Source organism: Balaenoptera physalus, assembly GCF_965194825.1.
Source record: "Balaenoptera physalus genome assembly, chromosome: 3".
Taxonomy (NCBI): Eukaryota; Metazoa; Chordata; class Mammalia; order Artiodactyla; family Balaenopteridae; genus Balaenoptera; species Balaenoptera physalus.
The window spans coordinates 13,073,732-13,100,930 of record NC_138890.1 but is presented as its reverse complement, the minus strand read 5'-3'; the positions used below and the strand labels follow the sequence as shown (position 1 = coordinate 13,100,930).

At 62.7% G+C, this 27,199-nt stretch overlaps 3 protein-coding genes across 11 annotated transcripts in view; 2 read left to right on the top strand and 1 right to left on the bottom strand.

Moving 5' to 3' along the window:
• ELL (elongation factor for RNA polymerase II) overlaps nucleotides 1-3,093 on the top strand; it is an 81,137-nt gene extending 78,044 nt beyond the window's left edge. For both annotated transcript variants that reach the window (XM_082455451.1, XM_082455452.1), the window contains 2 exons: nucleotides 102-146; nucleotides 890-3,093. In XM_082455451.1, coding sequence (XP_082311577.1) covers nucleotides 102-146; nucleotides 890-1,006 — 162 coding nt within the window. In that variant the 3' untranslated portion in view covers nucleotides 1,007-3,093. The remainder of the gene's footprint in view (nucleotides 1-101; nucleotides 147-889) is intronic.
• Nucleotides 3,094-6,394: 3,301 nt separating this feature from the next.
• On the top strand, nucleotides 6,395-9,789 carry ISYNA1 (inositol-3-phosphate synthase 1). 2 transcript variants are annotated; one of them, XM_082455463.1, is made up of 11 exons: nucleotides 6,395-6,605; nucleotides 6,712-6,840; nucleotides 6,991-7,152; nucleotides 7,519-7,651; nucleotides 7,745-7,938; nucleotides 8,130-8,279; nucleotides 8,362-8,577; nucleotides 8,688-8,852; nucleotides 8,953-9,066; nucleotides 9,140-9,357; nucleotides 9,483-9,789. In XM_082455463.1, the coding sequence occupies exons 2-11, from the start codon at nucleotides 6,721-6,723 to the stop codon at nucleotides 9,682-9,684; spliced, it is 1,674 nt and encodes a 557-aa protein (XP_082311589.1). In that variant the 5' UTR covers nucleotides 6,395-6,605; nucleotides 6,712-6,720; the 3' UTR covers nucleotides 9,685-9,789. The 2 variants fall into 2 exon arrangements, with proteins under 2 accessions (XP_082311589.1, XP_082311590.1); XM_082455464.1 differs by having other exon boundaries at nucleotides 6,397-6,605; nucleotides 6,939-7,152.
• Nucleotides 9,790-10,024: 235 nt separating this feature from the next.
• Nucleotides 10,025-26,282, bottom strand: SSBP4 (single stranded DNA binding protein 4). Of its 7 annotated transcripts, none has more exons than XM_082455477.1 (17): nucleotides 25,915-26,281; nucleotides 17,815-17,887; nucleotides 17,389-17,450; nucleotides 17,217-17,301; nucleotides 13,713-13,802; nucleotides 12,927-12,986; nucleotides 12,772-12,841; nucleotides 12,544-12,611; nucleotides 12,392-12,459; nucleotides 12,015-12,060; nucleotides 11,887-11,922; nucleotides 11,771-11,786; nucleotides 11,578-11,648; nucleotides 11,421-11,499; nucleotides 11,017-11,045; nucleotides 10,647-10,870; nucleotides 10,025-10,391 (listed from the first exon to the last, which is right to left on the bottom strand). In XM_082455477.1, the coding sequence occupies exons 1-16, from the start codon at nucleotides 25,971-25,973 to the stop codon at nucleotides 10,661-10,663; spliced, it is 1,122 nt and encodes a 373-aa protein (XP_082311603.1). In that variant the 5' UTR covers nucleotides 25,974-26,281; the 3' UTR covers nucleotides 10,025-10,391; nucleotides 10,647-10,660. The 7 variants fall into 7 exon arrangements, with proteins under 7 accessions (XP_082311603.1, XP_082311601.1, XP_082311604.1 ...); XM_082455475.1 differs by having other exon boundaries at nucleotides 11,732-11,786; nucleotides 25,915-26,278; XM_082455478.1 differs by having other exon boundaries at nucleotides 10,763-10,870; nucleotides 11,732-11,786; nucleotides 25,915-26,276.
• Nucleotides 26,283-27,199: the final 917 nt, after the last annotated feature.

Sequence of the window (27,199 nt, the reverse complement as noted above, 5' to 3'; positions counted from 1 at the left end):
GGTGACCTTACAGGTCGCAGGTTATCAGGGAGAAGGGGCCACTCAGTTGGGGTGTCCTGCAGGTAGTGCATTGTTCGCTTTCTCTTTGGTTTTTCCTCCAGACTACTCGTGGGCAGATTTTACAGGAGTATCGAAAAATCAAAAAGGTGAGTGTCCATCCCATTGTGGGGGGTAGGTGGGGTGGGCTCAGAAGAAGCTGTTTCAAGATGAGTGGCGCCAAAGTCTGGGAGAGGAGGGAGGGAGGAAGGGCCTCGCTGGGCTGGTCTCAGGCCCTCGGAGTAGCCCCTGCCCCTGGTCACAGCTGAGGAGCTGAACCTGTCCTATGAGCTTGGGTGCAGCCCCTCCCCGGGCACCCCTGCAGCCCCCACCCCCGCTCTCCCAATGTTTGATGGGCACAGCCCCAGGTCCTTTCCGCCTCCCTCAAAGGTCCAGGGGAGGAGCCGTAGTTCCCTGCCCCCATCCTGGCCCCATCTGAGTCCTTAGCTGCTAGAGTCTGGGAGGAACGCCCAGCCTCCTGGGCTCAGGCCGTCTCCTTGGGAGCACCAAGCCCCCAGCCTCGGGCTCCCTGAGAGTCTCCTGCGATGTGGTTCCACAACAGCAGCTCTCGTTCCTGAGGGCCACGTGTGCCAGGACGGCTCTCTGCCAGCCAGGCCCCGGCCCAGCGTGGAAGCTTCATGACCTATCTTGCCTCAGCCTCTCACCCTGGCTGTGACCGTTTCCCAGGGTGGAGCCAAGGGACAGAGCAGGGGTCCCTGTCATGGCATGGAGAGCTCAGGCTGCAAGCAGGGCGAGTGGGAACCTGGGGCAGCCAAGCGGGGCAGCTCGAGTTCGGGTTGGGCTCTCAGCCTTGGCCGTGTGGGCGAGTCTCAGCCTGGCCGCTCTCTTACAGACCAACACCAACTACAGCCAGGAGAAGCACCGCTGCGAGTACCTGCACAGCAAGCTGGCCCACATCAAGAGGCTCATCGCTGAGTATGACCAGCGGCAGCTGCAGGCCTGGCCTTAGCCCAAGGCCACAGGGCAGGAGGTCCCACCCAGCCAGCCAGGCCAGCTCACCTCACCGGGCTGACCGTTCTGGATGGTGGGGGAGCTGGGGGCGAGGGGGAGCTGGACGAGGAAAAAAGAGATTTATTTGAAAAAAATAAACGTGAGGAAGACGCATTCATCTGAGCCAGGAACGCCGGCTTTCAGGGGAGTCCCTGCAGCCCTGGCACCCACAGGTCACACAGACCCAGGTGGGGTGTCCAGCTCCCCCGGGGCCCCACACACCTCCTGAGCAGCCTCCCCACCCAGGATGGGCTCCCCAAGAAACCCACCTCCTCGCCAGCCACCCCCCGCCCCCCAGGGGCTTCAGCTTCCTGTCAGTGAAAGACTCCAAGGCCGGCCTGCCTGCCCGCCTTTTCTAGTTTTATACAGACAGCCACTTTTAGCTACTGCTTATGAGACTTGAGTCTATTTTTATACGAAAGAGAAAGCATCTTTTTTCTAAACCTGTGCCTCCCCTCCTTGGACGCCCAGGGTCTAGGCGCTGCCCTGTGTCCTTTCTACAGTATTACAGATGCTCGGGAAGTTCGGCGTTGTTTCTGCGAGCTCCAGGGCTCCCAGGAGAGAACCCGTGGGGGGCGGGCAGGGGTGCCTCTCCCACGCTGGTCTCCCTCACACACAGCCTCTCCCTCGCTCTAAGGGGGCGGGCAGGGCAATGCGACCCCCGCAGCTCTATTTGGAAAACTCCAGCTGGTCCAGGAGCAGCTGCTGGGAGCCACCAGGCCCACCCTGCTATTCCAGGCCCTCAGCTGTCAGGGGTCACTGGGAGTTTCTGTGCTTGTAGCCCGCGCTCTGCGGCAACAGTGTCAGATTTTATTTTACTGTCTTCTTAATTCTCCCCTTTGCTGCTGCTCTTCATTTCGCACTGTTGAGACCAAGTGGTCTCCATGCTGTTGACCTCGCTCCGCCCCTCAGCCCACTTGTGGGTCCTGGGGTCGTCTTTGCAGAGCCACCACGGGGTTTGCACTCAGGGAGGGGCTGGGGGGTCGATAGAGCCGGGGGTGGGGGGGGGCGGGGGCAAGAGTGAGCTCGGAAAAGGCGCTGGATCCACCCATTTTGGGGGTGCTGGCCCGAGGACACCCCAATTGCTGCTTAGTCACTGTGCCTAGTCTAATGCCCCCAAGGGCGTCAGGGGGCGTGCGTGTTTGTGTGTGAGGGACCCCCGGGCGCGGTGGGGTCTAAAGCGAGCGTTCACATGAATTCGGAGCCGCGTTCAGTGAAGCCACAACTGGGGAAGGTCATGGGGGTGGTTGCAGCCCACAGCCCAGGGGTCACGGGGGGCGGAGGTGCTGCCAGGAGCAGTAGCGAGGGAGAGCGGAAATGCTCACGTAGACACGTCTAGTTTCCTGAGCTGTGGCGGTGTCTCCTAATGGCTTCCCAAAGAGCAGGCATGCCTGCAGTGTGCCCACCCCACCCCAGAGTCTCTGTGGGACCCCTGGGGTGCCTGGAGTGCCGAGGATGCTGATCCTTTCTGTTTCAACAGCTGTTGTTTTGTTTCTCATTTGGGATGGAGAGGGGGAAGGGCTGAGCAGACTCTGGGACCCCAGGTTCCCCCGACAGCCATCTTGTACTCAGCCTGGACTGCAGACTCAGGTGAAATGGGATCACTCAAGGAGGCCCCCCCCGGAGGGCCGAGCCGCCCTCTGCCCTGGGATCCAGTTCAAGGGACTCTCAGTTGAATTTCCTCCTCCTCGTTGTTTTTTGTTGTTGTTGTTTATTTTCTCCTTTTAAGGAATCATGAAGCTAAGAAAAGTTTTGTGCTTTGGGGGTTGATGGACAAAAGTTCTAGCTGATTAAATATGGTCTAACTTATTGATACTGTGTTTTTTTTTTTTTTTTTTCCTTTTAATATTGTACTGTGGAGAAAAACTTTTGAGCCATGGAGTTGGTGTTTACAAGAACTTTTCACTTTTGCCAAAATGTTACAATTGAAAGGCATCTGCATCTTTAGTTTCCTAATATTTTCTTAAAAGATCTAGTGTCCTTTTTGTACACTAAACAGGTGAATGCTGATTTTTTTCAACCTACAATAAATTTCACTGAACTGAACCTGTTGGCCCAAGCTGGGAGTGTATGTGTCATTCCCCGGGGGTGGGCGGCTGGTTCCGTGTTGGGGGTGGGCTGGGGTGAGGAGGCAACCTGGCCATGGGGCGGCCATGGTGATGGGCAGGGCACAGGCTAGTACTGGGCAGAGAAAGCATCCTGGGCAGCCTGCCAGAGCCACTGCCCAGGAATGAGGCCGGCAGGTGGAGGGCTGAGCTGAGGCGGAGGGCCCTGCAGGTGCCAGAGCAGGAGGCCAGACAGCCTGGTCATGGGTGAGAAATGTCAAGAGATCGGAGGTGGAAGCAGCGGGGAGCCATGGCCGGTGTATGAGCAGGGCAGTGCCCCCATGGAGTGCGCAGGGTGGGCTTAGCCAAGCAGGGGGGTCCCCAGGGCTCCCACAGGGCCAAAGCCCCCAGTAGAGGGGCCACATGGGGCAAAGGGAGTGCCCTTATTTGGGGTAACAAGCTGTGACTGACGAAACGGCGATGAGTAACGGCACTGCTTGATTATTCCTCCCGGGCCACACGCTGGGGTGGGGGGGTCCCCTTGTCCCCCCCATGGGGACAGGGACACCAAGGCCCAGTGGAGCCCTACAGGCTCAGGACACCAGCCGGATGGCCATCCTTGCCCCTTGTTCTAGGTGAGGAGCGGAAGGCAGGGGGCAGGTTCTACCCTCCAAGGACACAGTGTGGGGGGAATGTTTATTTTAGGAAGGAAAAACAGACAAAGAATAAGACCAGGATTAAAGGGGTCCAGGGGTCAGGGACTGTGGGCCTTAGCCTCTCTGGTGGCTCTGCTGGCCAGTGGCCTTGGCCTGAGTTCTGAGGCAGCCCAGGAATCTGAGGGGCATGGGAGGGGAGGTCAGGCAGGCCCTGCGGGGCAGAATGTACCCTGCTACCCAGGCGGCCTGGCCGTGCTGTTCTAAGGAGTAACAACGTCCCTGCCGCCACAGCCCCGGGCCCAGGGCCGACACCTGCCTCCTTTGGCCTCCCACGCCTCAGCCTCACGTTGCCCACCCGCCTCCCCAAGCCTCCCCCACGGCCCCCACGCTGCCCCATGGCGCCATGGCCACAGGCGGTTCCCTGACCATCCTTCCCAGAGCCGACGGCACCTGAGTCCAGTCCCTCAGGGGCCCAGAAGGGTCTTCCCACCCTCACGACCTGCACCGTGGCCAAGGGGCTTGGGGTCGTCCACCGGCCCCTGCCACTTGCCAGACAACATCCTGCACCCAGATCCTGCAGCCCCTCCTGTGCACCGGGCTCCATCCGGGCGCTGGCACTCAGCAGTGACCTTGACAGCTCTGCCCTTGCCCTCGGAAGCTTGCGGTCTGGTGGGATCGGGGGTCTCCAGTCGCTCACTGCTCACCCCCAGGCAACACACTCACCCTGTGTCACACACCTAGGCGGTCCCCGCAATGGCCTTACAGCACCAACTGACAGCTTGGAATCAAAGCAGCCACGTCCCTCCCAGCTGCCCCAACACTGACCCTCCAGGGATCCTGCCCGGGTCCGCTCTGCCCCCACCACCCTCCTGCCAGCACCTCCCACAGGTTGTCTTGTGAGTGCTGGGGTTTCCCAGGGCTGGGTCTTTGGGGACATTTCTGTACCCATTCCTGTCACACACGGCCTGAAGGCGCAGCCTCGCAGATTCTCCGACACCAACTGGAGGTCCAACAGTTCCATTACCAGGTCTGGCATCAGACGCCACAGGTGAAGGGGCTCAGGCCCCCACTTCAGACACCTGCCACAAGTCCCTGGCCACCCAGACTTCTGACCAACCCGCTATAAATCAGGGGTTCCCTCCCGCCCCCTCAGAGGTTTGGTGAGTTGCTAGAATGGCTCACAGTGCTGAGGAAAACACTTCAACAGCCGAATGGAGGAGAAGCCAAGAGCAGGGTGTGGGGAATGGTACAGGGCTGCCATGACTTCTCCAGGTGTGCCACCCTCCCAGCACCTCCATGTGTTCCCCCGAATCCTGTTGTTTTAGGGGTTTTTTTTAACAGAGGTTCCATTACATAGGCATGATTGAGTAAGTCGCTGGCCGTCGGTGATTTTTTTTTTTTTTTTCTAATTTTTGGCCACACCGCGCAGCATGTGGGATCTTAGTTCCGCGACCAGGGATCTAACCCTCGTCCCCTGCAGTGGAAGGGCGGAGTCCTAACCACTGGACCACCAGGGAAGCCCTTGGCCATTGGTGACTGAACTCAATCTCCAGCCAGGAACCGGGGACAAAACCCAAATATTTACTGTAAGGAATTCCCTGTCCCCAGCCCTGAGGGTCTGCCCTGGTCCCCAAACTGCCTCCCTCTCCCTCACACCCAGCCCCTTTTCATCTGCCCCTGAAACCAGTCCCCCAGGTTTTTGCCTGGGCAGCTGCTCTTCAAATCGTTGATAGGAGATGTCTGAGTATCTCAAGAACCCTTCCAGCAGCCACCTCCTCCAAGCAGTCTGCCCTGCCCACCCCTGCCTCATAGGTCCCTCTGGCTGGGAGTGCCCCAAGTCCACTTCTGAATCCCCTACACTGGGTCCCCTTGACGGCAAAGCCTGGACCAGAGTCTTAGAGCCCCCACTCCCCAAGGCCAGGCTCTGACCGTTTCCTGCAAACGTTCCCAACGATCCACCTTTTGGGCCAGCTCCAGTGGTGGAAACTTTCCAGCCGGAGGAGGCCGCTTGTTTTGGAAAGTTCCTGGGGGAGCCGCCCCCGCCCGCCTGCCGAGTTCCCACGCTCCTTTATCACTGGGCGCTTAGAGTGGCTCAGTGCTGTGCAGGCCTAGCTCCTCCCAGCTGGCCGCCTCTGCCCTGCCCATCCCCTTCCCTCCCTTCCCCACAGAACAGTCTCTCCCCCTGCCCCCACTCCAGCCCGGCCCTATCAAGCCCTCCTGCCATAGGTGAGGACACCGAGGACTCGAGGACTCGCAGCCACCCCCGCTCCATGCGAGCCCTGTGGGGGTGGAGTGCCTGGTGGGTGCTGCTGCTCAGGAAGTGGGAGGAGGAGGCAGCCTGGACTGGAGGAGCGTCTCGCTTTGAAATCCGAATCCTGACTTGGTCTTCTGCCTCAGTGTCCCGTGCCTCAGTTTCTCCAGAGACGCCCCCCGCCGGTCCCCCCGACGCAAAGAATGAGCTTCCTAGCCTAGCTCCCCCTCCTGCCTGCCTTGTGGTTGGGGCCTGGCGCTCACTTACAGCCTTAAAGTCCTCTTTTGTAAAATGGGGATAAGCGGCCGCGGGCCCTAAGTGAATCACACGCGCCAAGCTAGGGCCGGGGCGGGGGGGCGGGGAGGGGCTGCGGCCCACGTGATTGCACGGCCGGGGACCAGATAGCCGCGGAAGCTCTGGGCAGAAGGGCCTCGAACCCGAGCCCCACGGCCAGTGCGCGCCCTCCCCCCCACCCCGCGAGCGCCCCTCCTCCCCTGCGCGGGCGGAGCGAGGGGCGGGGCGGGGGTGGGGCCGCGGCTCTTTTCTCTGGAGTTCGCGCGCCCGGAGCCCTAGCTGTCCCCCGCTGTGCCAGCCGACTCCGCGCCGGTGAGTGCCGCCCCAGGAGGGGTGCAGGCTCCCCGGGGACCGAAGTCGGCTTGGCCCGGCCGGTTCTCGGGTCCCCTCTGACCTCCTGCCAACCCCGCGCCCCCAGCTCGTCGCGATGGAGGCCGCAACCGAGTTCGTGGTCGAGAGCCCCGACGTGGTCTACAGCCCCGAGGCCATCGAGGCGCACTATGAGTACCGGACGACGTGCGTCAGCCGCGAGGGCGGCGTCCTCAAGGTAAGCGAGGGACCGACTGGGCGGGCCATGGGGCTGGGGGAACCAGGGAGCCGGGAGGGAGCGGGACTTGCCCAACGTCTGCGACTCCCGCCCTGCAGTGAGGCGGGAGAGGCCTGCGGCCCCGCGGCTCACCGAGCTGCCCGCCCTCAGGTGCACCCCACGTCCACGCGCTTCACCTTCCGGACCACCCGGCAGGTGCCCCGGCTCGGGGTCATGCTCGTCGGCTGGGGCGGGAACAACGGCTCCACGCTGACCGCTGCCGTGCTGGCCAACCGACTGCGCCTGTCTTGGCCCACGCGCACCGGCCGCAAGGTGGGGGTCGGGCGAGGCTCGGTTGGAGAGAAGGCTTCGCAGGAATCCATGCGGAGGGGGAGGGGCTCTACGGAGGAGTGGGCCCGCAGTGGGCGGGGTTTCTGGCTGCGGGCGGACTCCGGGGAGGGGCTTCCGCGGGGGGGAGGGAACTCCTCAGGGGTCTTGCGGGGGCGGAGCCTAAGGTGTGGGAGGGCTTCGGGGTGGGACCTCCGGAGCGGAGTGGCTTCCGCCCAGGCTTGGAGCGCCAAGGGGAGGTGCCCAAAAGTAGGGCGGGGCTTGAGGGTGCCGAGAGGGGTCCTGGCCAGCTCTTGGCCCACGCCACGCCCACCCTTCACTCAGCCCCGTCTGCCCACCCCCCCAACCTAGGAGGCCAACTACTACGGCTCGCTGACGCAGGCGGGCACTGTTAGCCTGGGTCTGGACGCCGAGGGCCAGGAGGTGTTCGTGCCCTTCAGCTCGCTGCTGCCCATGGTGGCACCCGACGACCTCGTGTTCGACGGTGGGCGGGGCCCTGGGTCGGGGGTGGGGTGGGAGGCGGGGCCTAGAGGGACCCAGGATTGGGGCCGGGCCGAGCTTGAGGGTCCCCCCCCAGGCTGGGACATATCGTCGCTGAACCTGGCAGAGGCGATGCGGCGCGCACAGGTACTGGATTGGGGGCTGCAGGAGCAACTGTGGCCGCACATGGAGGCCCTGCGCCCGCGGCCCTCCGTCTACATCCCCGAGTTCATCGCAGCTAACCAGAGCGCGCGCGCCGACAACGTAATCCCGGGCACGCGCGCGCAGCAGGTGCAGCCCCTCCCCGCGTCCGTTACCCCTGCCACTTGTCCTCCCTCCCCACCACCTGTTACCCCTCTTTTGTCCCCATCCTCCCATCCCGAGGGTCCAGGTCCCACTTTGCACTTGGGGAACTGAGTGGCCCAGGCCTCCAGAGGTCGGGGGAGCCTGTACAACCTACCCCCCTCCATCCACCCCCCCAGCTGGAGCAGATCCGTAGGGACATCCGCGACTTCCGGTCCAGCGCCGGGCTGGACAAAGTCATCGTGCTGTGGACAGCGAACACGGAGCGCTTCTGCGAAGTGGTCCCGGGCCTCAATGACACCGCTGAGAACCTGCTGCGCACCATCCAGGTGGGCGCGCCCAAGGGGTGGAGTAGGCTCAGGGCCAGCCCCCAAGGACTCTTCTGTGCTGACTGCTCGCCTCTGCCCGCAGCTGGGCCTGGAAGTGTCGCCCTCCACCCTCTTTGCCGTGGCCAGCATCTTGGAGGGCTGCGCCTTTCTCAATGGGTCCCCACAGAACACGCTGGTGCCTGGTGCCCTCGAGCTTGCATGGCAGCGCCGTGTCTTTGTGGGTGGAGACGACTTCAAGTCGGGGCAGACCAAGGTCAAGTCCGTGCTCGTGGACTTCCTTATCGGCTCTGGCCTCAAGGTGTGTGGGCCTGGGGGGCTGCTCAGCTCAGTATGGGGGGCGTGGACCCTGAGGTGTGGGCTTGTGTGCTGCGGGGCCTGCAGCTGCCGTGGGTCTCCTTGCCCCCGCAGACCATGTCCATCGTGAGCTACAACCACCTGGGCAACAACGACGGGCAGAACCTGTCGGCGCCGCCACAGTTCCGCTCCAAGGAGGTGTCCAAGAGCAGCGTGGTGGACGACATGGTGCACAGCAACCCAGTGCTCTACTCGCCGGGCGAAGAGCCCGACCACTGCGTGCGTGGGGCGCAGGCGTGGCAAGGGGCGGTGGGTGGGGTGGGGCGGTGCTCCCCACAGAGAAGGGCAGGGACCCGTGTGACCTCGTGCCGCCCCCCAGGTGGTCATCAAGTACGTGCCATACGTGGGCGACAGCAAGCGTGCCCTGGATGAGTACACATCGGAGCTGATGCTGGGCGGTACCAACACGCTGGTGCTGCACAACACATGCGAGGTGCGGGGCACGAGGGGGCAGGAGTGGGGCTGCCCACCAGCCCGGCCCACCTCCTGACCCGCTGGCCCCGCAGGACTCGCTCCTGGCCGCGCCCATCATGCTGGATCTGGCCCTGCTGACTGAACTGTGCCAGCGTGTGAGCTTCTGCACCGACATCGACCCGGAGCCGCAGAGCTTCCACCCGGTGCTGTCGCTGCTTGGCTTCCTCTTCAAGGCGCCGCTTGCGCCACCGGGCAGCCCAGTGGTCAACGCGCTCTTCCGCCAGCGCAGCTGCATCGAGAATATCCTCAGGTGTGCCCCGACCTTGGGGATCCCCACCTACGGCCCAGATGTCCACTGGCGGGGCTGTGCACAGGGCCTAGGGACTGCAGGGCAGTCTCGGGGTCTGGCCCCGCTGAGCCGTGACCATCTCCCAGGGCCTGCGTGGGGCTCCCGCCGCAGAACCACATGCTTCTGGAACACAAGATGGAGCGCCCTGGCCTCAAGCAAGTTGGGCATGTGGCCACTGCCTGCCCCGTGCCTTGCAAGAAAGGATCAGCGCCAACTGCCCCCAATGGCTGTACTGGTGACGCCTATGGGCACTCACAGGCTGAGGCACCCCAGATGCCCACCACCTAAGGCCATGGCCATACAGCTCCCCTGTAACTCCTGCCCCCATTGCTCCTCAGCACCCGACCCTTCCAGGCCCCCTTAAGACAGACAATAAAGCCAGTGCCACTATGAGCCACACCTGTGGATTCTTGGTGCCTGCGACCTAACCCTAACGGCCCCCAATACCAGCCACATCTCCCTTTTCCACCAGGTGGACTTCTACCTACCCTTCCAAACTCTGCTGTCCCAACTCTCAGGGGCTTTCCAGAACCCCCGGGGGGAGGGGGGCTCTGCCTAACCACAACCCTTGAAGGTTAGGCTAAGCAGGCTGTGGCTGTAAGCCAAAGTGAAGAAACCCAAGACCAGATGCCAAAAACCAAAATCGAGTTATGTTTATTGATGGGGCCCACCCCTGCTCTCCAGGGGAAAGGAAGTCCCCCAAGGAGCCCCCTGGACAAAAGAGAAATGGCGGGAAGGGCCCATACAGGAAAGAACGTCTCTGAGGTCCTTGTGTTTTTTTATAAAATGAATGAGTCCTTTGCGCGGGTCTCCCCAGCCATCCAAGCCTTGACCGGGAGTCCAGTTGCCCGCGGTGTGACCTCAGACCCTCACCCTGCAGACCACCCGAGCCCCTGGACCTTGGCCCCGGGCAGGGGCGCTGGGCAGAAGCCGAGGTCGGCAGTGGGCAAGGGGCTGCGGCCCCATCACACGCTCATGGTCATCCCGGGGGAGTACTGCGGAAAGACGAGGGGGTGGCGCGCGGGGGCCGGCTCAGTTCCGGCCTAGGCTGGGACCCGCCCCCGAGGGGAAGGGGGGACAGGGCAGTGTGGACGTGGGATGGAAAGGGACCAGGTGGCGATGCGTGAGGAGGCCGCCCTGGGCCGCGGGTCCCAGGGTTGGGGTGGGATGTGGGCGGGGCGGGGCGATAGGGCGGGCCTGGGGAGGGGGAAGGCGGGAGGAAGGGAAGGATGCCGCGGCCGCCCCCCCACCTGGCCCGCCGCGGTCACGGTCTTGCTCTGGCCCCCCGGCCGCCCCGCCGGGGTCTGCCCGCCAGGCCCCTCCGGCCCGACGCCGCCGCGGGGGGGGAGTCGACGCAGTCGCTTACGCTTTCGCTCGGGAACGGGTGCAGGAAGGTCCCGGCGGCCGCCATCTCGCCGTCGTCCCGCGGGGTGCCCGGGGTGTTGCTCAGGCCGGCCACGGCGCCGGGGGAGCTCTGGGGGCGGCCGCGGTCAGAGCGGAACACCCCGCCCCGCGGGCCAGGCCCCGACCGCCGCGCGGCCCAACCAGGACTAGGCCTCTCCACGCGGGCCGATCCCGCAGCCCCGCCCCCCGCCCCCCGCAGGAGCGCGGCCCCCTCACCTTCGGCAACCCGTCCAGATCGCCCGAGCCTGTGGACCGACAGACGGCGGTGACGCGGCTCAGACGCGCCAAGCCGCCAAGCCGGCTCCACCGACCCCTTCCCGAACTTCCCGGGCGGCCGCGCCCCCTCCCTCGGCCCAGCCCACTGGGGCACTGCCGGGGGTCCCGGGAGGAGGGCCCAGATCGGGGGTGGTGGGTCAGTGCCGGCGGCCGGTTTAGTTACTGGACCCTCCCCGCAGCGCAGCCCCAGTCACTGAGCCCAGAGAAGCTCGGGGCGCGCCCCCAACGCCGGCCGAGCACAGAGGCGGAGAGACTGAAGGGGGCCGCCAGGGGGCGCACGAGGCTCGCGAAGCAGCGGGGCGGAGGCGTGTGTGTGGGTGTGTCCCGGGACTCCGCCCACTCACCCAGGGATCCGTTTACATGGTGAGGTTCCATCGCACTCATGGCGGCCATGGGGGCCTCCGGACCAGGGCCAAGCGGGAACTGCAGGCAGAGGAGCAGCTTGGGCCTCGGGCCACCACCTCTCCGCCCCCACCCCGACCCCCGCAAGCCCCAGCTCACATTAGTCCTGCCGGCGCCTGGCCCGATGGGGTTCATGATGGTGTACATGTTCTCACTGGAGTTGGTGGAGTCTGAAGCAGCACGTGAGGGGGTGGGGTGTGAGAGGGCCTCACCCAAACACACCCCTCCCTATGCCCCGCCCAGGCTGTAGTACCTCCAGGGCTGGGCATGATGGGTGTTCCAGGGGGCCCACCTCCTCCTGGGGGTCCCTGCACACAGAGGGAGACACAGAAGGTGAGAAAAGCCCTCCAACTGCCACCCCACAACCCCTGCCCCCAGGTCGGGTGTCCCAGCTTCGGCATCACTCACCGTGTAGCTGCCAGGGGAGGAGGAGGAGTAGGGGATCTGGGGAGATGGGCAGCTGTGAGCAGTCCGCCCACTCTACCAACTCACACACTCCTAATCCCCCCGCCCCCGCACGCCGTCCCGACACTCACCGAGTTGCCACTGGGGCTGGCCCATGGGCCACGCACTCCGGGTCCCCTAGAACAGACAGTGGTGGACCCTGGGTCTAAGCCAGGCGGTACACAGACCCCCAGCACACACTCCCTGACACCCCCAGCCTGCCCCACGTGCCCTCAGAGCAGCAGACGTTGGCCGAGAAGTAACCAAGCACAGATGCCAGGCCAGCCTTCAAATCCCAACCCCATCCATCACTCACTGGTCTTTGAGCCTTAGTTTCCCCACCCAGCAGTGGCATAAAAACAGTATCGGGGCTGTTGTGCGGCTTCGGGGTCTGCCCCAGCATACCCAGCCCATGAAGCTGGGTGGTGGCCCGCATGGGCACACTCCCGGGGGTTCCTGAGGGCCTTACATGGTCATGGTGGGCAAACCCGGGCCAGCAAGAGAGTTGGGTGGGGGCCGCATGCCACTTCCATAGCTCTGTGAAGGTAAAGGGGCCGTGAGAGGGCAAGCCGAGAGAGGGCAGCCCCTGAAGCTCCCCTGTCGCCTGGGCCCAGGCCTTACCTGGGGCCCAACGCTGGTCATGCCACGTGGAGGCGTCACCCTCTGCATCGGGCCCATGCTCGAATGCCCTGGGGGCAGAAGGAATAGGGCTCAGGCCGCGGCCGTTCCCCGGTGTGGACAGGCGCTGTGCTGGGGGTTGGGGGTGTTCCTGCACGGTGGGCGGCGGGAAACTGGCTCTGGGATCCTGACGGGGGGGCGGGGGACAGCAGCGGGAGCTTCCCTACTCACCCTGAGCACGTGGGGAGGGGTCCATGGCGCCAGGGAGGAGGGGCTGGGAGCCGGGTAGGCCCACGGGAGGCTGCGGAGGGGGAGTGGCAGCACTGAGTGTGGGTGCCCCCACCCCGGCCCAATTCCTGCCCCCCCTCCCCTCATCCCTCTCTCACCTGACTCGGCATCCGCAGGGTGGGCCGGGGGCCCCCTGGGAACCGCGGTGACATGAAGGGCTGGAAGAGGTGGGCCGGGGATCAGCACCTCCCCCCACCTACTCAGCCCCCAAAGCTACCCGCTTCCTGCCGCACCCGGGCCCCCAGCCTGGATACTCCCCCTCCTCCAAAACCAGCCGGCAGACCTCAGCCAGCCGCGCCGGGGGCGTGGGAGCGCAGTAGGACGGGCCCAAGGGCCAGGGGGAGGGGTGTGCGTGCTCGAGGGGGCGGGGCACCACAGGTCCTTACCGGAACCTGAGGCCCCATCATGGGGGCGTTGGGGTTTTGGGGGGAGGCTGGGAGCCGGGGGGGCCCTAGGAGGACAGAACCAGGTGGGTTGGGAGGAGCGAGGTCACCCGAAGTTCCACGGTTTCCTGTGGCTCTGCTGAGCCTGGCCAGGGAGGGGAGGGGAGGGGAGACCGTGGAGGCAGGAGAGTGGGCCAACTAGCCCCATCTGCGGGATGTGGCGGGGGTGGCGTGGACCCTAAGGGGAAGGTCATGGGCAGGACCTGTGGTTCAGCGAGCCAAGCTGTGCGGCCCCAGGCGCCCCGACACACACAGGCGCAGGCCTAGTGCAGAGACCCCGCCCCCTCCCGCAGCGGGGGGGCCCAGGCCAGATGGCCCCTCCCTCACCGGCACTACCGAGGCCCGCAGGGGCATACCCACCCCCTCATTGCCCCTGCCTGTCACCCTCCCACACAAGCCCACCCAGGGTCAGGAGACAGGGAGCCCCAGCCCTGGCTATACCTGGAAGAAGCCGGGTGCCATGGGGCCTGATGCCATTGCATCACTGGGAGCCATGCTCCCCATCACCGGGCTGGGGGCCGCTGCAGCGCTCTGCAGGGGTGGGGGAGATGGCAAGAGCCAAGTCAGGTCACTTCCTGTCCAAGTGTTTCCTTCTCTCCTCAAGCAGCTGGCCCCACGGAACAAGGAACCCAAGCCATCCAACTACTCAGGCACGGGAGGATTTGCGGGGGGGGGGGGGGCGTGGGGGGAGGGGAGGAGGCGGCTCTAGGTGCGGGAAGAGCTGCGGCCCCTGTCCCCACCCTGGCTTAGCAACCAGATGTGCTGGGTGGCCCTCGGCAAGGGCTCTGCCTCCTTGCTGAACCCGTGACCCTGGAGGTGATCAGGGCCCAGCCTGGCTGAGCCCACAGCCCAGGTGATCAGGGACCTCAGCTCCCAATGTCCCCACCCTGAGGATTCCGAGGGTCTGAAAATGCCATCCACCCAGGACTCCAGTGTGTGCCGCATCCTTCTAGCACAGGCTTATTTTTTGGTCTGAATCTAACTTCAGACGGGTGGGGGCACAGTCCCCCACTCCGAGCCCAAGCCAACCAGCCCTGATTCCTCCTGCCTGGGAAGGCAGCTTAGCTGGGCCCCCAAGACACCTCAAATCAACAGACAAAAAAAATCAATAGACAGTTTCAAGATGAACCTCCCTCCCAGAGGGCTCCTCCCTGGAGCTACTGTACAGACCACTCCCCCTCCTCCTCCTCCAGGAAGGAGGGGAAGGAAGAGCAGAACTCTGCAGTGGGGTCTCCAGGCCCCCAACCTCTCTTCAGATGGAGGAGGGGAGAAGACCGGGTGCCTGAGAGGGGAGTTCCCATGTCTGCCAAGGGTGGAGATGCTGGTGGCAGGCCCAGAGTTGGCAGGGGGACAGGCTGACAGGCCACTTCCTCTGGTCGGTTCCAAGTCCCAGGCTTGCCTGCCTTTGGGGCCCACAGAGCAGGGGGAAAGGGGGAGATAGAGGCCTAGTCTTTAGGGCAGAGGAGACACATCAAAAGGATAGGGAAGGGGGAAGACAGTGCAGGCACTGAGTAGAGCACTTCTCTTAAGGCCCCTTGACTCTTGTCTCTGCATCATCTGCCCTTCCCCCTCCGCCTCCAGGCCCCAAAAGGAAGAGGCTGGTCTGTCTGGGTCACTGCTGTCCCTGCAGCTGGCACAAGCCAGCACACAGGGGCGCTCAGGAATTTGTGGAACCGCAGCCACTTGGGTTCCGAAGAGTTAAGCACTTAGCCCATGGTCACACAGCGCATCCTGCCCTACAGCAGTGGGGAAAGGGGCCCCTTGTCTGGGTCGGAGCAGGGCCCCTGGAGTCACACCCTTCCCTTTGGGGACTGACACCTGCCCCCTTCTTGCTCCTTCTCAAAGGTCAGCCTCTAATGGATTTCTACCCAGGCCCAAGCTGGGAGGGTACCAGTGGGAGCACTCCCAGGGCCCAGCACAAATCTTTGAAAACCCAAGCGACCCCGGGGGTGGGGGGGGGACGAAGCTCTCAGCCTCTCTCCAAAATGCTGGGTCACCCCTGCCCTCCACCTCACCCTCTCCCACAAACACAACACGATGGCTTAGAGCAGCTACTCTCGCTGGCGCCGGCCTCAGTGGCTGGAGGGAAACAGCTCTGAGCCCTGGGTCTGTCCACTCCTCCCCAACTCTTACAGAGGGCAGGAGGGCAGCCCCCCTTTTGAGCCGCAGCAGGCGCCAGAGCATTTCCTGGTTGGGGAGGGTGGTGGTGCGGGTGGCTGCTGCTCCAGACCGTGAGGTGTGGGGGCGGGGAGAAGATGGGGCTCCCCAACTCTAGGCCTTGAAGGGTTAATCCAGGTTCGGGGGGGTGGGGGAGTAGGGTCCACCCTCCCGGTCGGGTGACCTGAGCTGGACCCCCCAAGTCAATCAACCACCCCCGGAGGCGCCAGCCTGGCCTGCGTTGCCATAACAACAGGCTGGGCGCGCTTGCGTTTCCTGGAGACGCTGAGGTTGGCCCCCAGCCGGGAGGCTCTGACTGAGCCCCCTCAGAGGGCGGAGGGCGGGAGGAGGGAGCCCCGACTGCGAGGGAGAGGCGGCAGGACGCCCCTTCACCCCACCCCCAGTAAGTGCGGAGGTGGGACAGAACGTGTAGCTGGCTTCAGTCTGCTGACACAGGGACCCTGTCACCCCAGGGACGGGGCGCCACCCCCTTCCCCTGACGCGCCCCGCTGCCATGGTAACCAGCAGCGCGCCCCAGGAAGCGCGCTCATTCCGCTGGGAGACCTTGCTCTCCCCTCCCCTCTCCCCTCCCCGGAGGCGCCAGGCTCGGGGGCGGGGACGAAGCCAGGCGCGGAGAGGGGAGGGCTGCGCAGCCTGGGAGGGGAAACAGCTCTAGGGGCCCGGGAGAGGCAAAGGGAGGAGCTGGGGGCTACACTGGGGAGAGAGAGACGGGCCCACGCGGAGTCACGCACGCACACAGCTCCACACACTTCTGTTACCCCAGTTCTGGCGGGACCACAACATGAATAGTGGGACCTGATGGGGGTGAACAGCAGCGACCTCGGCTCCCATAAATGCGCATACAGCGTGCATGGGGCGTCTTCAGGGACATGGTGAACCCCAGCCTTCTCGGGCTGCACCCTGGCCCTGCAGAGGCCTGCACGCCTCCACAGGGGGGCCTCTCTGTTGCGAGGCGGTGCGTGGTGTGGGACCCAGACTAACCGCAGAGGGCGGGGAACAGCCAGGCCCTGAGGGGCACAGCAGAGCAGAGGGCTCAGGATGTGAAGGCGCCCGCTGCAGGAAGAGTGGTTGCGAGGGAGGGGGGAGGGCAGGGGGAACCTCTCTCAGGGGCCAGGTGGCCAATCCCCACGGGCCAGGGTGAAGAAGTTTAAAGGCAGGGGGCTGCCATCTCCCCAAGACAACAAGGTGCCTCCCGCCCCCTCATGTTACCCACCCTCCTCTCGGGACAGTCCTCTGACTCCCACTCAACTTGTACGAAACTGAGGCCAAAGACGTGAAGTCAGCAGCCCCAGTCGCAGAGCAAGGTTGGGAGATCTGCCAAGTGCTCGGCCTCTCCTGCTCCAGGGTGCACGGGCAGTTAGCCTTCCCCCAGCACCCCTGCCTGGGCCCCCACCCCAGAAGGCTTGGAAAGGCTGGGGTGGGAGGGGACAAGCAGTGGTGGCTGCCCCGTCCCGCCCCGCATACACGGAGCTGGGCAGCCAGGCAGGCAGGAGCTGTGGTTCTGTCTACCTGGTTCCACATGGGGTTCACGTGAGGGGGAGCAAAGGAGGGGCTGGCCTCGGGAGGGTATGGGGCTCATGGGGACCTTCAGGAGTTGGGTGCAGTGGGGGGCAGAGGGACCCCACAGAAGCCATGATCTCAGGTCAAACCCCACAGCCTGGCCCACTAGCCCACCTGAGCCAGCTTCGGGCCGTGCAGCCCCCCAAGACCACAGGCCCCTGCCCACACCCGTGAGCCCTGGTCCCAGCCCCCGGGGCGGGGACTCACGTAGTCCTGGAAGGCCTTGGCTTCACTCGAGTGCTCGCACGCCTCTCTGCGGTCGGGCGCTGCACAGTACAAGTCCCAGAACACGCTGTGGGCGGCAGGGGGGGACGATGGTTTCCCCACGCACCCCCCCCCAGCCCCCCCCATGTCCCACCCACACCAGCCTTGTGCGCACCACCACCAGGAATGCAGGAAGCCCGGGGGCTCCCCCAGCGTAATGTTCTTCTCCCATCGGATCTGCGGGGGAGAGGGAAGGAAGGTGAGGGCTAACGGCCTGGTCCTGTCTGACCCCTTCCCCTCCCAAGAGGCAGCCCCAACCTAACCCTGGGGCCCAGGAAACACCGGGGCAGGAAACCAGCAGATCAGAGCAAGGGAGCCAGGAGGGGGACAGCTTGGTGAGGAGAGGGACAGAGGAGTGGAAGGCAGATCCTCAGATGGATGGACAGACACCAGGATGCCAGCCCCGCCGCTCCGCAGCCCTCAGTTCCCAGGGCACAACCCCACCCCACCACGGAGACCTGATAAAAAAGGGGGGACCCCAGGGTGTGGGTGCCAGGGAAGGGGCTGGCTGTGGGGGCCCTGCCTGGCCAGGCCAGCTTACCTCGGACAGAAAGGTCTGGGCTGACTTCTGGGCACCAACGTGCAGCAGGTACTCATACACGTACAGCGCCAACCTGCAGGGAGGGGTGGGGGCCGGCTCAGGCTCTCAGGAGGCCCGAGCCAGACCCAAAGCTCCGCCCCGAGGGTCCCTGGGAGGGGCTTTAAGGCGAGGCACCTGCCCTCTGGTGGGAAGGTGGAGAAGGGCAGGGGCCCACAGTGAGCCCCTCATTGTACCTACCACCTACTGCCAGCCTCACTCACTTCCCTCTGCTGGTCCCCCCCTTGCCCCACCTCCCCCACCCCTCAGAAGAGATGGCCTCCTCACCAGTTGCTCAGCCTGGCCAACTCCTACACATCCATCAACACACAGCCTGCAGGCCCCTCCTCTAGGCAGCACTCCTAGCAGTCCCCAGCCCCCACCTCCAGGCCAAATTCTGCTCAGTTCAACACCCCCTGATGGACCAAGTCCTGGCCCCAGCCTGCCAATGCTGAGACCTTATAGCAGCCTTGGCCCCAGGGAGTTCCTCTCCTTGGAGAAAGGGCTCCTGGGCTTCACTCTAGATTGTGCTCTGGGTGGGGTCTCCCAGCAGGCACCCTAGGCCATATGGCCAGGGCCCAGCGCCTAACTCACTCCCAGCCTCGCCTGCCAAGGAAGAAAAGGGGCTCTCTGACCCGAGGTCTTCCTCCTCCAGGTTTCCCTAGACCCCATCCTTTTCCTCAGGATCAGTTCCCATCCACCAGTGGTGGCTATGACATATCCATACCAGCCCCCCAAGGGGGAGTCTGGGGAAATGGGAGGTAGGGCCAGCAGTGCCACTCAGCTGCCACAGCACGACCCTGTCCAAATGCCCACAGTGCCCAGTACCCCTGGACACACCAACTCGGCCACTGCCCACCCCAAGAGCACAGGCCACGCTCCAACCAGCAACACCATCTGTGGGCCCACACAGGGAGGCCGGACCATCCACATTGCCTTCCAGGCCTTTCCATCCTTGGCCTCCACCATCCCCCAATCTGTCTTCCACACCTGCCAGCAGAGGGACAATTCCCCACCCGCTAGGGTCACCCATTCCCCAGCCCCCACTCTACCAGTACCGGCCCCTCCGGGCACCTCCAGGGTCTTCCTACTCCCCAGCCAGGCCCCAGGTGGACCGAGGGGAGTCTGGATCTAAGACCAGGGGCTCCCCAAGAGCCGGCCTGAGGCTGCTCCGGTGAAAGCTGTAGGCCCTTCCAGATGCCTCCCCGGTCAGCTGGCCTCCCTCCCCTGGCTGACGGCCCCATCCTGAAATAACCTTGCTTTGACTCATGCTCCTGCTTTCTCTCGCCCTTCCCAGCCAGGCTGCTCAATCCTCACATCCCAGCCCCCTCTGCAGAGCACCCCCGCCCCCAGCTCCAGCTCAGACCTCACCAAGGCAGTTCTAGTCCTTCTGTCCCAGGCCCCACCCCAAGGCTTCTGCCCTTGCCCTGGACCCTCTTCCTTCCTTCATCTATCCATCCGTCCTTTCAGTCATTCATTCAACAAACATTCATCTCCTTGAGCAGTGAACACAACAGACCCCTGTCTCCCTGGAGGCTACCTGCTCACAGGGAGAGACGGAGGAGCAAAAATATAAAGGAGGAGGTAAGTCATCTGGTGGGGTGGAAGGTAGTGTGTGCTACAGAAGTACAAGGGGGGACATTAGGGAGTCCAGGTGGGCAGCTGAACCAGGGCAAGGTATGTCCACAGCTCACATTACACCACGCAAGCTATGACAGCCACCGGAGAAACAGGAACAGGGCACAGAGGGGTAGGATTTGTGGGGCTCACATAGTTCTGAGCATGGGTCTGCCCCAAGACTGGCCAAGGTTCCTGCCTCGTCATCACACCCCTCTCAGCAGCACCTCCAGCCTGGACGCCCCCAGGTTCCAACATCGCACCCCGGCAGTATCCAGCATCCACCCTTCCCCAGCCCAGTGGTCTTCCTCACCCCCCAGCCTCCAGGCTCACCTGTCCAACTCACTCCTGGGATCCCCCTCCCTTTCTAGAGGCTTCCTGAGCCTTCATGAGTGGCCTGCATCTACCAGGCCCGAGTCCATCAGTGAAGAAATGAACATGAAAAGTCAATGGGGCCGGAAGAGACCTGAGCAGCCCCAGCCTGCTCACCAACCGACCCTCCAGGCAAATAGAGAGGTTTGAAGAGATCCAGCTGGCCCCCGGCCACCTTGGGGAACAGTGCAGGGAATGAGGTGCCCAGAGACAGGCAGCAAGATGGAGTGGGGGGATCCAGGTAGGCTGCCCAGAAGGGAGCCTCCTGAAGAACATGTTGGCTCCCACTAAGGCCACCAAGGGCTCTATGCTGCCAGCCCATCGGGTCCCTCTCTATCACCTCTCACCCTCCATTGTCCAGGGGTGGCATCGGACCCAGGATGCAGGTCCCGGAGCCCACCACTGCCCGCTCTCCTCCCTCCTCCAGCCCTGCCCCAGCTCTCCTCTCTTCTCCCTGGGTGGCCTCCCCTCCTGCTTTGATGTTGATGACTGACGTGGTGCAGCTGCCCACAGGGTTGCTCCAACCTGGCCTCCCCCAAAACTCAGGGTCTGCCGTCCACTTGACATCTTAAAGGCCCAGCCCCACCCCATCTTCTTCCTCTCCTTCCCCTCCTGTTCCCTGACCTGGGTGGTCTTGACTCACATAGGTGTGGAGCAAGTGTGAAGATCCACCTAGCTGTCCCCCAGAGATCACTACATTTATTGAATTTAGGGGAAAAACTTAAGGAAAAAGCACTCTCTCTCCTGATTCTGAGCCTTCTCCCTTCCTTCCTCAGCACACACTTGGTCCAAGCCACCACTATCACTTACCTGGATTTCAACAGGGCCCCTCCAGGGGCTGCTTCCTCCCCTCCCCACCAGCACTCCTCACTCAGACCCTCCAGTGCCTCCCACACACATTGGCCACTCTCTACCTCTCCACCCCAGGGCCTTTGCACAAGCCATTTCCCTGCCTGAGACACTTCTGCTAGAGACCCTCATGGCTCCAAAGTCACGGGGCAGAGGCTTCCCTATCACTTCTAACGGCAGCCCTGCTCCATTCTCCACTTGCCCCCCATCATATTTATCTCCATTTGACACAAGGCCTTCTGCTTACTGCCTGCAGCCCCCACTGGATGTAGCTTTGGGAGGGCGGGGACTTCGTCTCACTACTGAGCTTACACAGCGCTGGGCATCCTGGGCCCCCAGCCACCCCAATGAATGAACAAACCAACCCTGAACCCCCTTGCTCCCGGAATGTCCAGTAGGCACTTATGAAGGTCAGCACTTACTTACTATTCTGATGTTAAGGATTTGGGGTTTTATCCCAAGAGCAAAGAGAAGCCAGAGAAGGTTTTCAGTTTTGCTTGATTTCTCTTATATGCTGGTACTTTAATTTTTATCAAGATCAAGTCTCAGAGAACTGTGAGCAGCTTTCTTTGTTTGTTTTCAGTGAAAACTTTTGAAGCCTGGACATCTGGTCAGGTTGTTTCGGGACCTCCAGGGCCCGCCACTCAGGGAGGGCTTCTGGCTTGCAGGTCACTGTCTAGGCCCTGAGCTGGGTTGTGGGAAAGGGCCTGGGCTCTGGATCCAAATCCTGGTCCCACCCCAGCCCTGGTCAGCAAATGACCTGCAGAATGAAGAGCGCATCCATCAGAGGGGCTCCCGCTGCAAGATGGCAGGAGATGGGAGGGAGTGTGGGGTGCACCGGGGGCCCTCCCTCCAGAAGGAACGGTGACCTGGAGGATACAGGGTGCCTGGACCTGGAGTGCTCATGGGGAGAAGCTGCAGCTGCACAGGGAAGTGGTGACAGAATGGGGTACTGGAGCCTCCTGGACTAAAACGCAGCAGTACTACCTTCATCATCAAGAATTACCATAATAACCAAGAATTAAGGTAAGAGGTGCTCCCTGCCCGGCTCCCCCTCCCCCTTAAAGCCCCTGGAGGCACATGCTGCTGGGAGCTGGGAGAAGCCCTCTCTACTCAAGGCCTTGTGTCACCCCCTCACCCCCATCTAATCCATCACAAGGTCCCACCGATGCCCCTAAGGGACTCTCCTGCCCACACATTCCCTCCCTCCCCTCTGCCACCCTCATGGCCAGGCCTTCAGCTCTTAAGAGCCAGGGTGGTGGCCACCCTCCTCACCGGCCTCCTGGAAGCCTCCACATTTGCCCCTTGCAGCCTTTCTCCTACCCAGCAGCCCCCACTAACAAATTCCATCCCAGCATTTGCCCCCCAGATACTGCCTCAAGACCTTCCCAGAAAGCTCCCCTGTGTCCACTGGCTCTGCTCAGCCTCCAGGACTCAGTTCGGGGGCTCCTTTCTCAAGAATCTCTTACCCATGCACGCCCCTCCAACAAGGATGCCCACGGGCACGGGCACCTGGAAGCCCAGTTAGGGATGGGACAGACACATGGTGAGTCCCTTGCCTGCTGGGATAATGAACAAACTACCTGAGGCCATGTGTCCATATCAGAACTAACCCTGGGGACTTTCCTGGTGGTCCAGTGATAGAGAATATGCCTTCCAATGCAGGGGACGCGGGTTCCGTCCCTGGTCAGGGAACTAAGATCCCACGTGCCGCTGGGCAACTAGGCACGCGTGCCACAACTACTGAGCTCACGCACCTCAACGAGAGAGCCCGCGTGCTGCAACCTACAGAGCCCACACGCCCTGGAGCCCACATGCCACAACTACAGAGAGAAAACCCGCTGCCACAACTAAAGAGAAGCCCGCGTGCCGCAACGAAAAAATCTGCATGCCTCAACGAAGATCCCGTGTGCCACAACTAAGACCTGACGCAGCCAAAAATAAAAAAAATAAATAAGTACTAAATAAATCTTAAAAAAAAACAAAAACAAAACTAATCCTGGGAGAAAAACACAAGACGCCCAGTGACACTGACAGTGACCATCACTTACGGAACTATTCTAAACCCACGTGGCAGCACTTAAAGTGTTCAAGGATATACACACACGATGCAAACATTTAGATCTCTCCCCTCAACTTAGGACAGCACAGCCTCTGGGGCTGGAAGGGGGAAGGGATGCAAAGGGGACACAGGGGCCTTCAACTGTCCCTGTCACCTTCACCTTATTTAAAGAGACCTGAAACCAGTGACCGAATGCAAGCGCTAGTTAGTTCTGGGTGGGAAGTGATCTCGGGGTCTCCCTGTAGGTTGGAGTGTTCATCATTTACACAAGGAGAGGCTGTGTCTTCCTGCAGGCAGCCCACTCAGACCCCAGCCTCCTTCTCGCCCACCCTGCCATCCCTTCCCTGTATTCCCTGGACCCAGCAGTCACCACGGTTTGCTGTGAGCCCCCAAGAGGAGGGACCCACCATCTGTGTACCCAGCAGGCGCTAAGTCCATTTCTGGGACAGGCTAGCCCAGACCTAGTGCTGAGATGGGGAGCCAGAGGGGGCTCAGGACAGGGGCCCAAGAAGGAAAAAGAGGAAGGGCAGGAGGAGTCAGGAGAGTGAGATTAGGGAGGAAAAAACAGTCCTGGAGAGTCGAGCAGTGGAACCCCCTTCACCCCATTTCACGGAGGAGGAAACCAAGGCCCAGAGACAGGAAGTGGCATGATCGGTGGCTGCCTGTGAGAGGTGCTCTATCTGCAGCCTCTCCCCCAGTCCTCGTGAGAATCCTGCAAGGCCGGCTGTCCGCGTTTCAGAGGGGAAACTGAGGCTCAGAGCAACTAGCCCGCCTCTCTAGTGTATCAGCCCCAAGCGTCTGAGAGCTCTCCTGTGCCCCAGAACCTGAGTCTTCAGCAGGGTCCTTCCTCTCCAGGGCCTGGCATCCCCGTCAGTGAAGTGGATGCCACCATCTGGTGTTTTCCAAACTTTCTTTAGCGGCAGAACCTCGTCTCCAAGCCAACGCTGCTACAGGACCCTCTCGACAAGAAATGGATGAGCGCAGGATGGCTCTGGCCAATAAGTCAGATAACCCCCTCTTCCACCCCTAGCCAAGAGCCGAGGCCGGGTTCAAAGAATCAAAATCTCTCCTGGACTGTCTAGTGGGATTGAAACGCAACTCCAAACACCACCACCCCAGCTCAAACCTATTTCCTCCCTTCTCTTATCTCCATGGCCACCCCCTAAGCTGCCACCATTAGCTCTCTCCCAGATAACTGTGCCTGCCTCCCCCAGGTCTCCTGGCCCTCTACCTTCACCCGACCCCCAATAAGCCCCACTCCACAAAGGAGCTGGATTGTACTTTCGAACACAAGCCTCTCTGGCCCCCACAGCACATCCCCGCCCTGGGCACCAGCCCCAGCTCTTTGGCCTGGCCTCGCCCTAGGGCCTTTGCACTTGCTGTGCCCTCAGCCGTCGGCTCTTCCTCCAGGTCTCTGCACACCTGACACACCTCCTCCCACTTCACTACCGCCCACTTTCCCATTTTGCTTTTTTCAGAGCATAGCTCCAGATCCTTCCATCGGCTTGCTGAGTAACTCACTTGCCTCCTAGCTAGGATGTGGGCTTCTTCAGGGCCAGGGCCTGGCTTCCCAACCACTACACCCCAAGACCCAGCCCAGCACATGTCTTAACAAGTGAACGATTCCCACTGGGGGAGTGGTAGCCCCCTGAGCCCAGAAGCCAGGGTACGAGGATGGCTGGAGATGTGCCAAGATCCCCAGGAGTGGGGTGGCTACACACCCCTGCTTCCAACCTGGACAGGAGCCAGGTGCCAGTTTCAAAAAGTCTTCCTGCTTAATGGTGCTTGGAAATGGACCCCAACCTCATAACTGTGCAGATAGACAAGAGAGGTCTGGAAGGGCAGTCATCTGTCTAGCACCTTGTGGCCATTAGAATCTCTTCTCCAAAATGACCCCGAGGCTGGGTAGAGAATGGACACTCATCCTTGGGTTGGGGGGAGAGGTGGTGTCCCAATGTCAGTCCAGACAGAAAAGACAGGAGAGAGCCCACAGTCAGGGCTCCTTTTCACTGCCCAGACGTTCAAGTCCTCACTCTTGCTCTGGCCCTCAAAGAGAGTCATCATGGGACCTCTCCCCAGTAACCCAGCCTCCTAACTGCTCCAGCAGCTGGTTTCCCGCCCTAGGTGGCTTGACTTCCAGGATCCTGCAAATCAGCCATTAGCCATCAGACATCAGAAGCCTTCTCTTTTCCCTGGCACTTTAACAATATCGCAAACTGCTGGGGGCCCTTGCTGTGAGACAGTCACACGTCCTAGCACCTTTCAAACGCTCCACAAACCTAAGAAATGGCACTGTTATTATGTCTGCATTTCTCAGGATAGGAAAGTAAGCCTAAGACGGAGTGCTCCCTCACCCAAAGCCACAGGGCAGGTAAGTGGCAGGGCCAGGAGGCAAGCGCAAGAGCTCAGCTGCCTCCCCACCCCAAGAAGCTCTGAGCGCCCCCCGCCCCTCACTGCAGAGTCTGGGAGTTAGGAACCTGTCCCTCTACCAGCCTGAGACCATCTGCTACCCACGACCCAGCGCCATGCCCAGAACAAGTGGGGGCCCCAGGACTGTGAGCCTGCGGCTTCCCCAAGGGCCCCACCCAGCTGCCCCAGGCCCGGCTGGACAGGTGGCCTTTCAGGGGTGGGGCCGGCGCCCCTCAAGTCCTTCTCGCGTCTCTCAAGCTTTCAGTAAGGAGCGGGGGAGGGGGGAGGGGGGAGGCGCCCAGAGCGGCCAGTCTTGCCTGTCCGGGAAACTTCCCCAGAGGATGGGGGAAGCGGCACGAATGGCGACTCCGCGCGCACACGCGTTCGCAACCTCCCACACCCAAGGCTCAACCGTCGGGAAGGTCTCGCGACCCTCTAGTCCCGCTCGAATCTCGTGCGCCCCCGCAACCTCGCCCCCCTCGGGTCTCCGGGGGCCCTTCTACTCTCACGACCTCTCGAATCTCGCGCGTCCCCTCAAATCTCGCGACCCCTTAAGCCCCTCACGCCCCTTGGGTCTAGCGAGCTACCCCGTAGCTCGCGACCCTCCAGCCCCTCTGGTCTCGCGCGCCCCTCAAATCTCGCTCCTGCCCCTCACCCACGTGCCCCACGCGGTGCCCGCCGGCGTTAGGGCCACGGAAGCGGCGCGGCCACCGAGCCCCGCCCCCGTCTCCCACAGTCCCGGACCACCGACTCACTTCTCTCGTGCCTGGCTGTCGGAGGGCACGGCCGAGCCCTTGCCCCCCTTGGCGTACATGCTGCTCCGTGCCGCCGCCGCCGCCGCCGGGGCCCCACACCTGTCAGGCGGCGCCGCGGGCCGCGCTCCCGGTCGCCATAGCTACCCCGCGCCCCGGGCCTCACCGCCCCGAGCCCCGCGCGGGCATCGCGGGCATCGTCCGCGCGGGGGAGCTCCAGACGGCCGAGACGGCGGCGGCGGCAGCTCCAGCTTTGGCTCCGGCCGCGGGTTTTATTTTCTTCCTCTCTTCCCTCAGCGCGGGCTGTTCCGGGAAGCGCGCGCCCCCTCCTCCCGCCGCGCGCGCCCCCGCCCGCCGCCTCCCCGTCGCCCGCGGGCGCCGCTCTTAAAGGGGCGATGGCGTGAGCGCGGGTGGGTCCCGCCGCCGGGACCGTGGGCCGGGCGCGCACGCGCAGTGCCCGCCGCAGGGGGAGGGGGCGCGGGCATACACATACTCGGTGCGACTGGGGACAGCCATCCGGGGGCACACAGCTGATCACGGCTACACACACACTTTCCAGATACACCCAAATTGTACACCCAAGAACACAGCCACACACTTAGTTGCGGCTACACTCTCCGACACAGAACTCTGCACACATAAGTCTGCATAGCTACTGGAACAACTACTGATAGCTACAGGCAGTTATACTGGGTGTATCGCCCCGCAAAGCTACCCACGCCCAGCACGGGTGGGAACCGCCACACACACAGTCTGCCCAGGGATATACTGTCATACACGCAGGTATACACAGCTCAAATAGTGGCTGTTACAGAACATTGAAAACACACTCGACGCTCACATACGCACACAGCCGCACAGAGACACGCATCGGCACCGCTATGCCACAGCTTCCAACAGCTGTGGAAAGAGCCCACGCAGCTACTTGCTGCCACCCTGGGGCACATCGTCGCAGCCTCCCGAGGGCTCCACACAGGGACCTAGGGTCTCACCGAACCACAGATGGCTCAGTCACACGCAACACACAGTCACACAACACAGATACATGCAACACAAAGACACCACACAGACAAGAAGCTCCTGGGGTACCCAAGCCACACCCTGGGAGCTACCCTGCACTGCCCCACAGTCACACTTCCGTGTCAATTGTAGGTGCTGGGTGACTTGACTGACTGGGTCATTCCCGCTGGCTCCGCCTCTCAGCCTGTGCTGCCAGCTGTAAATATTCCAACTTTAATAGCACCTTTGCAGGAGTCAGGGGTGCAGGCAGTGGGCACCCCATTCTCCC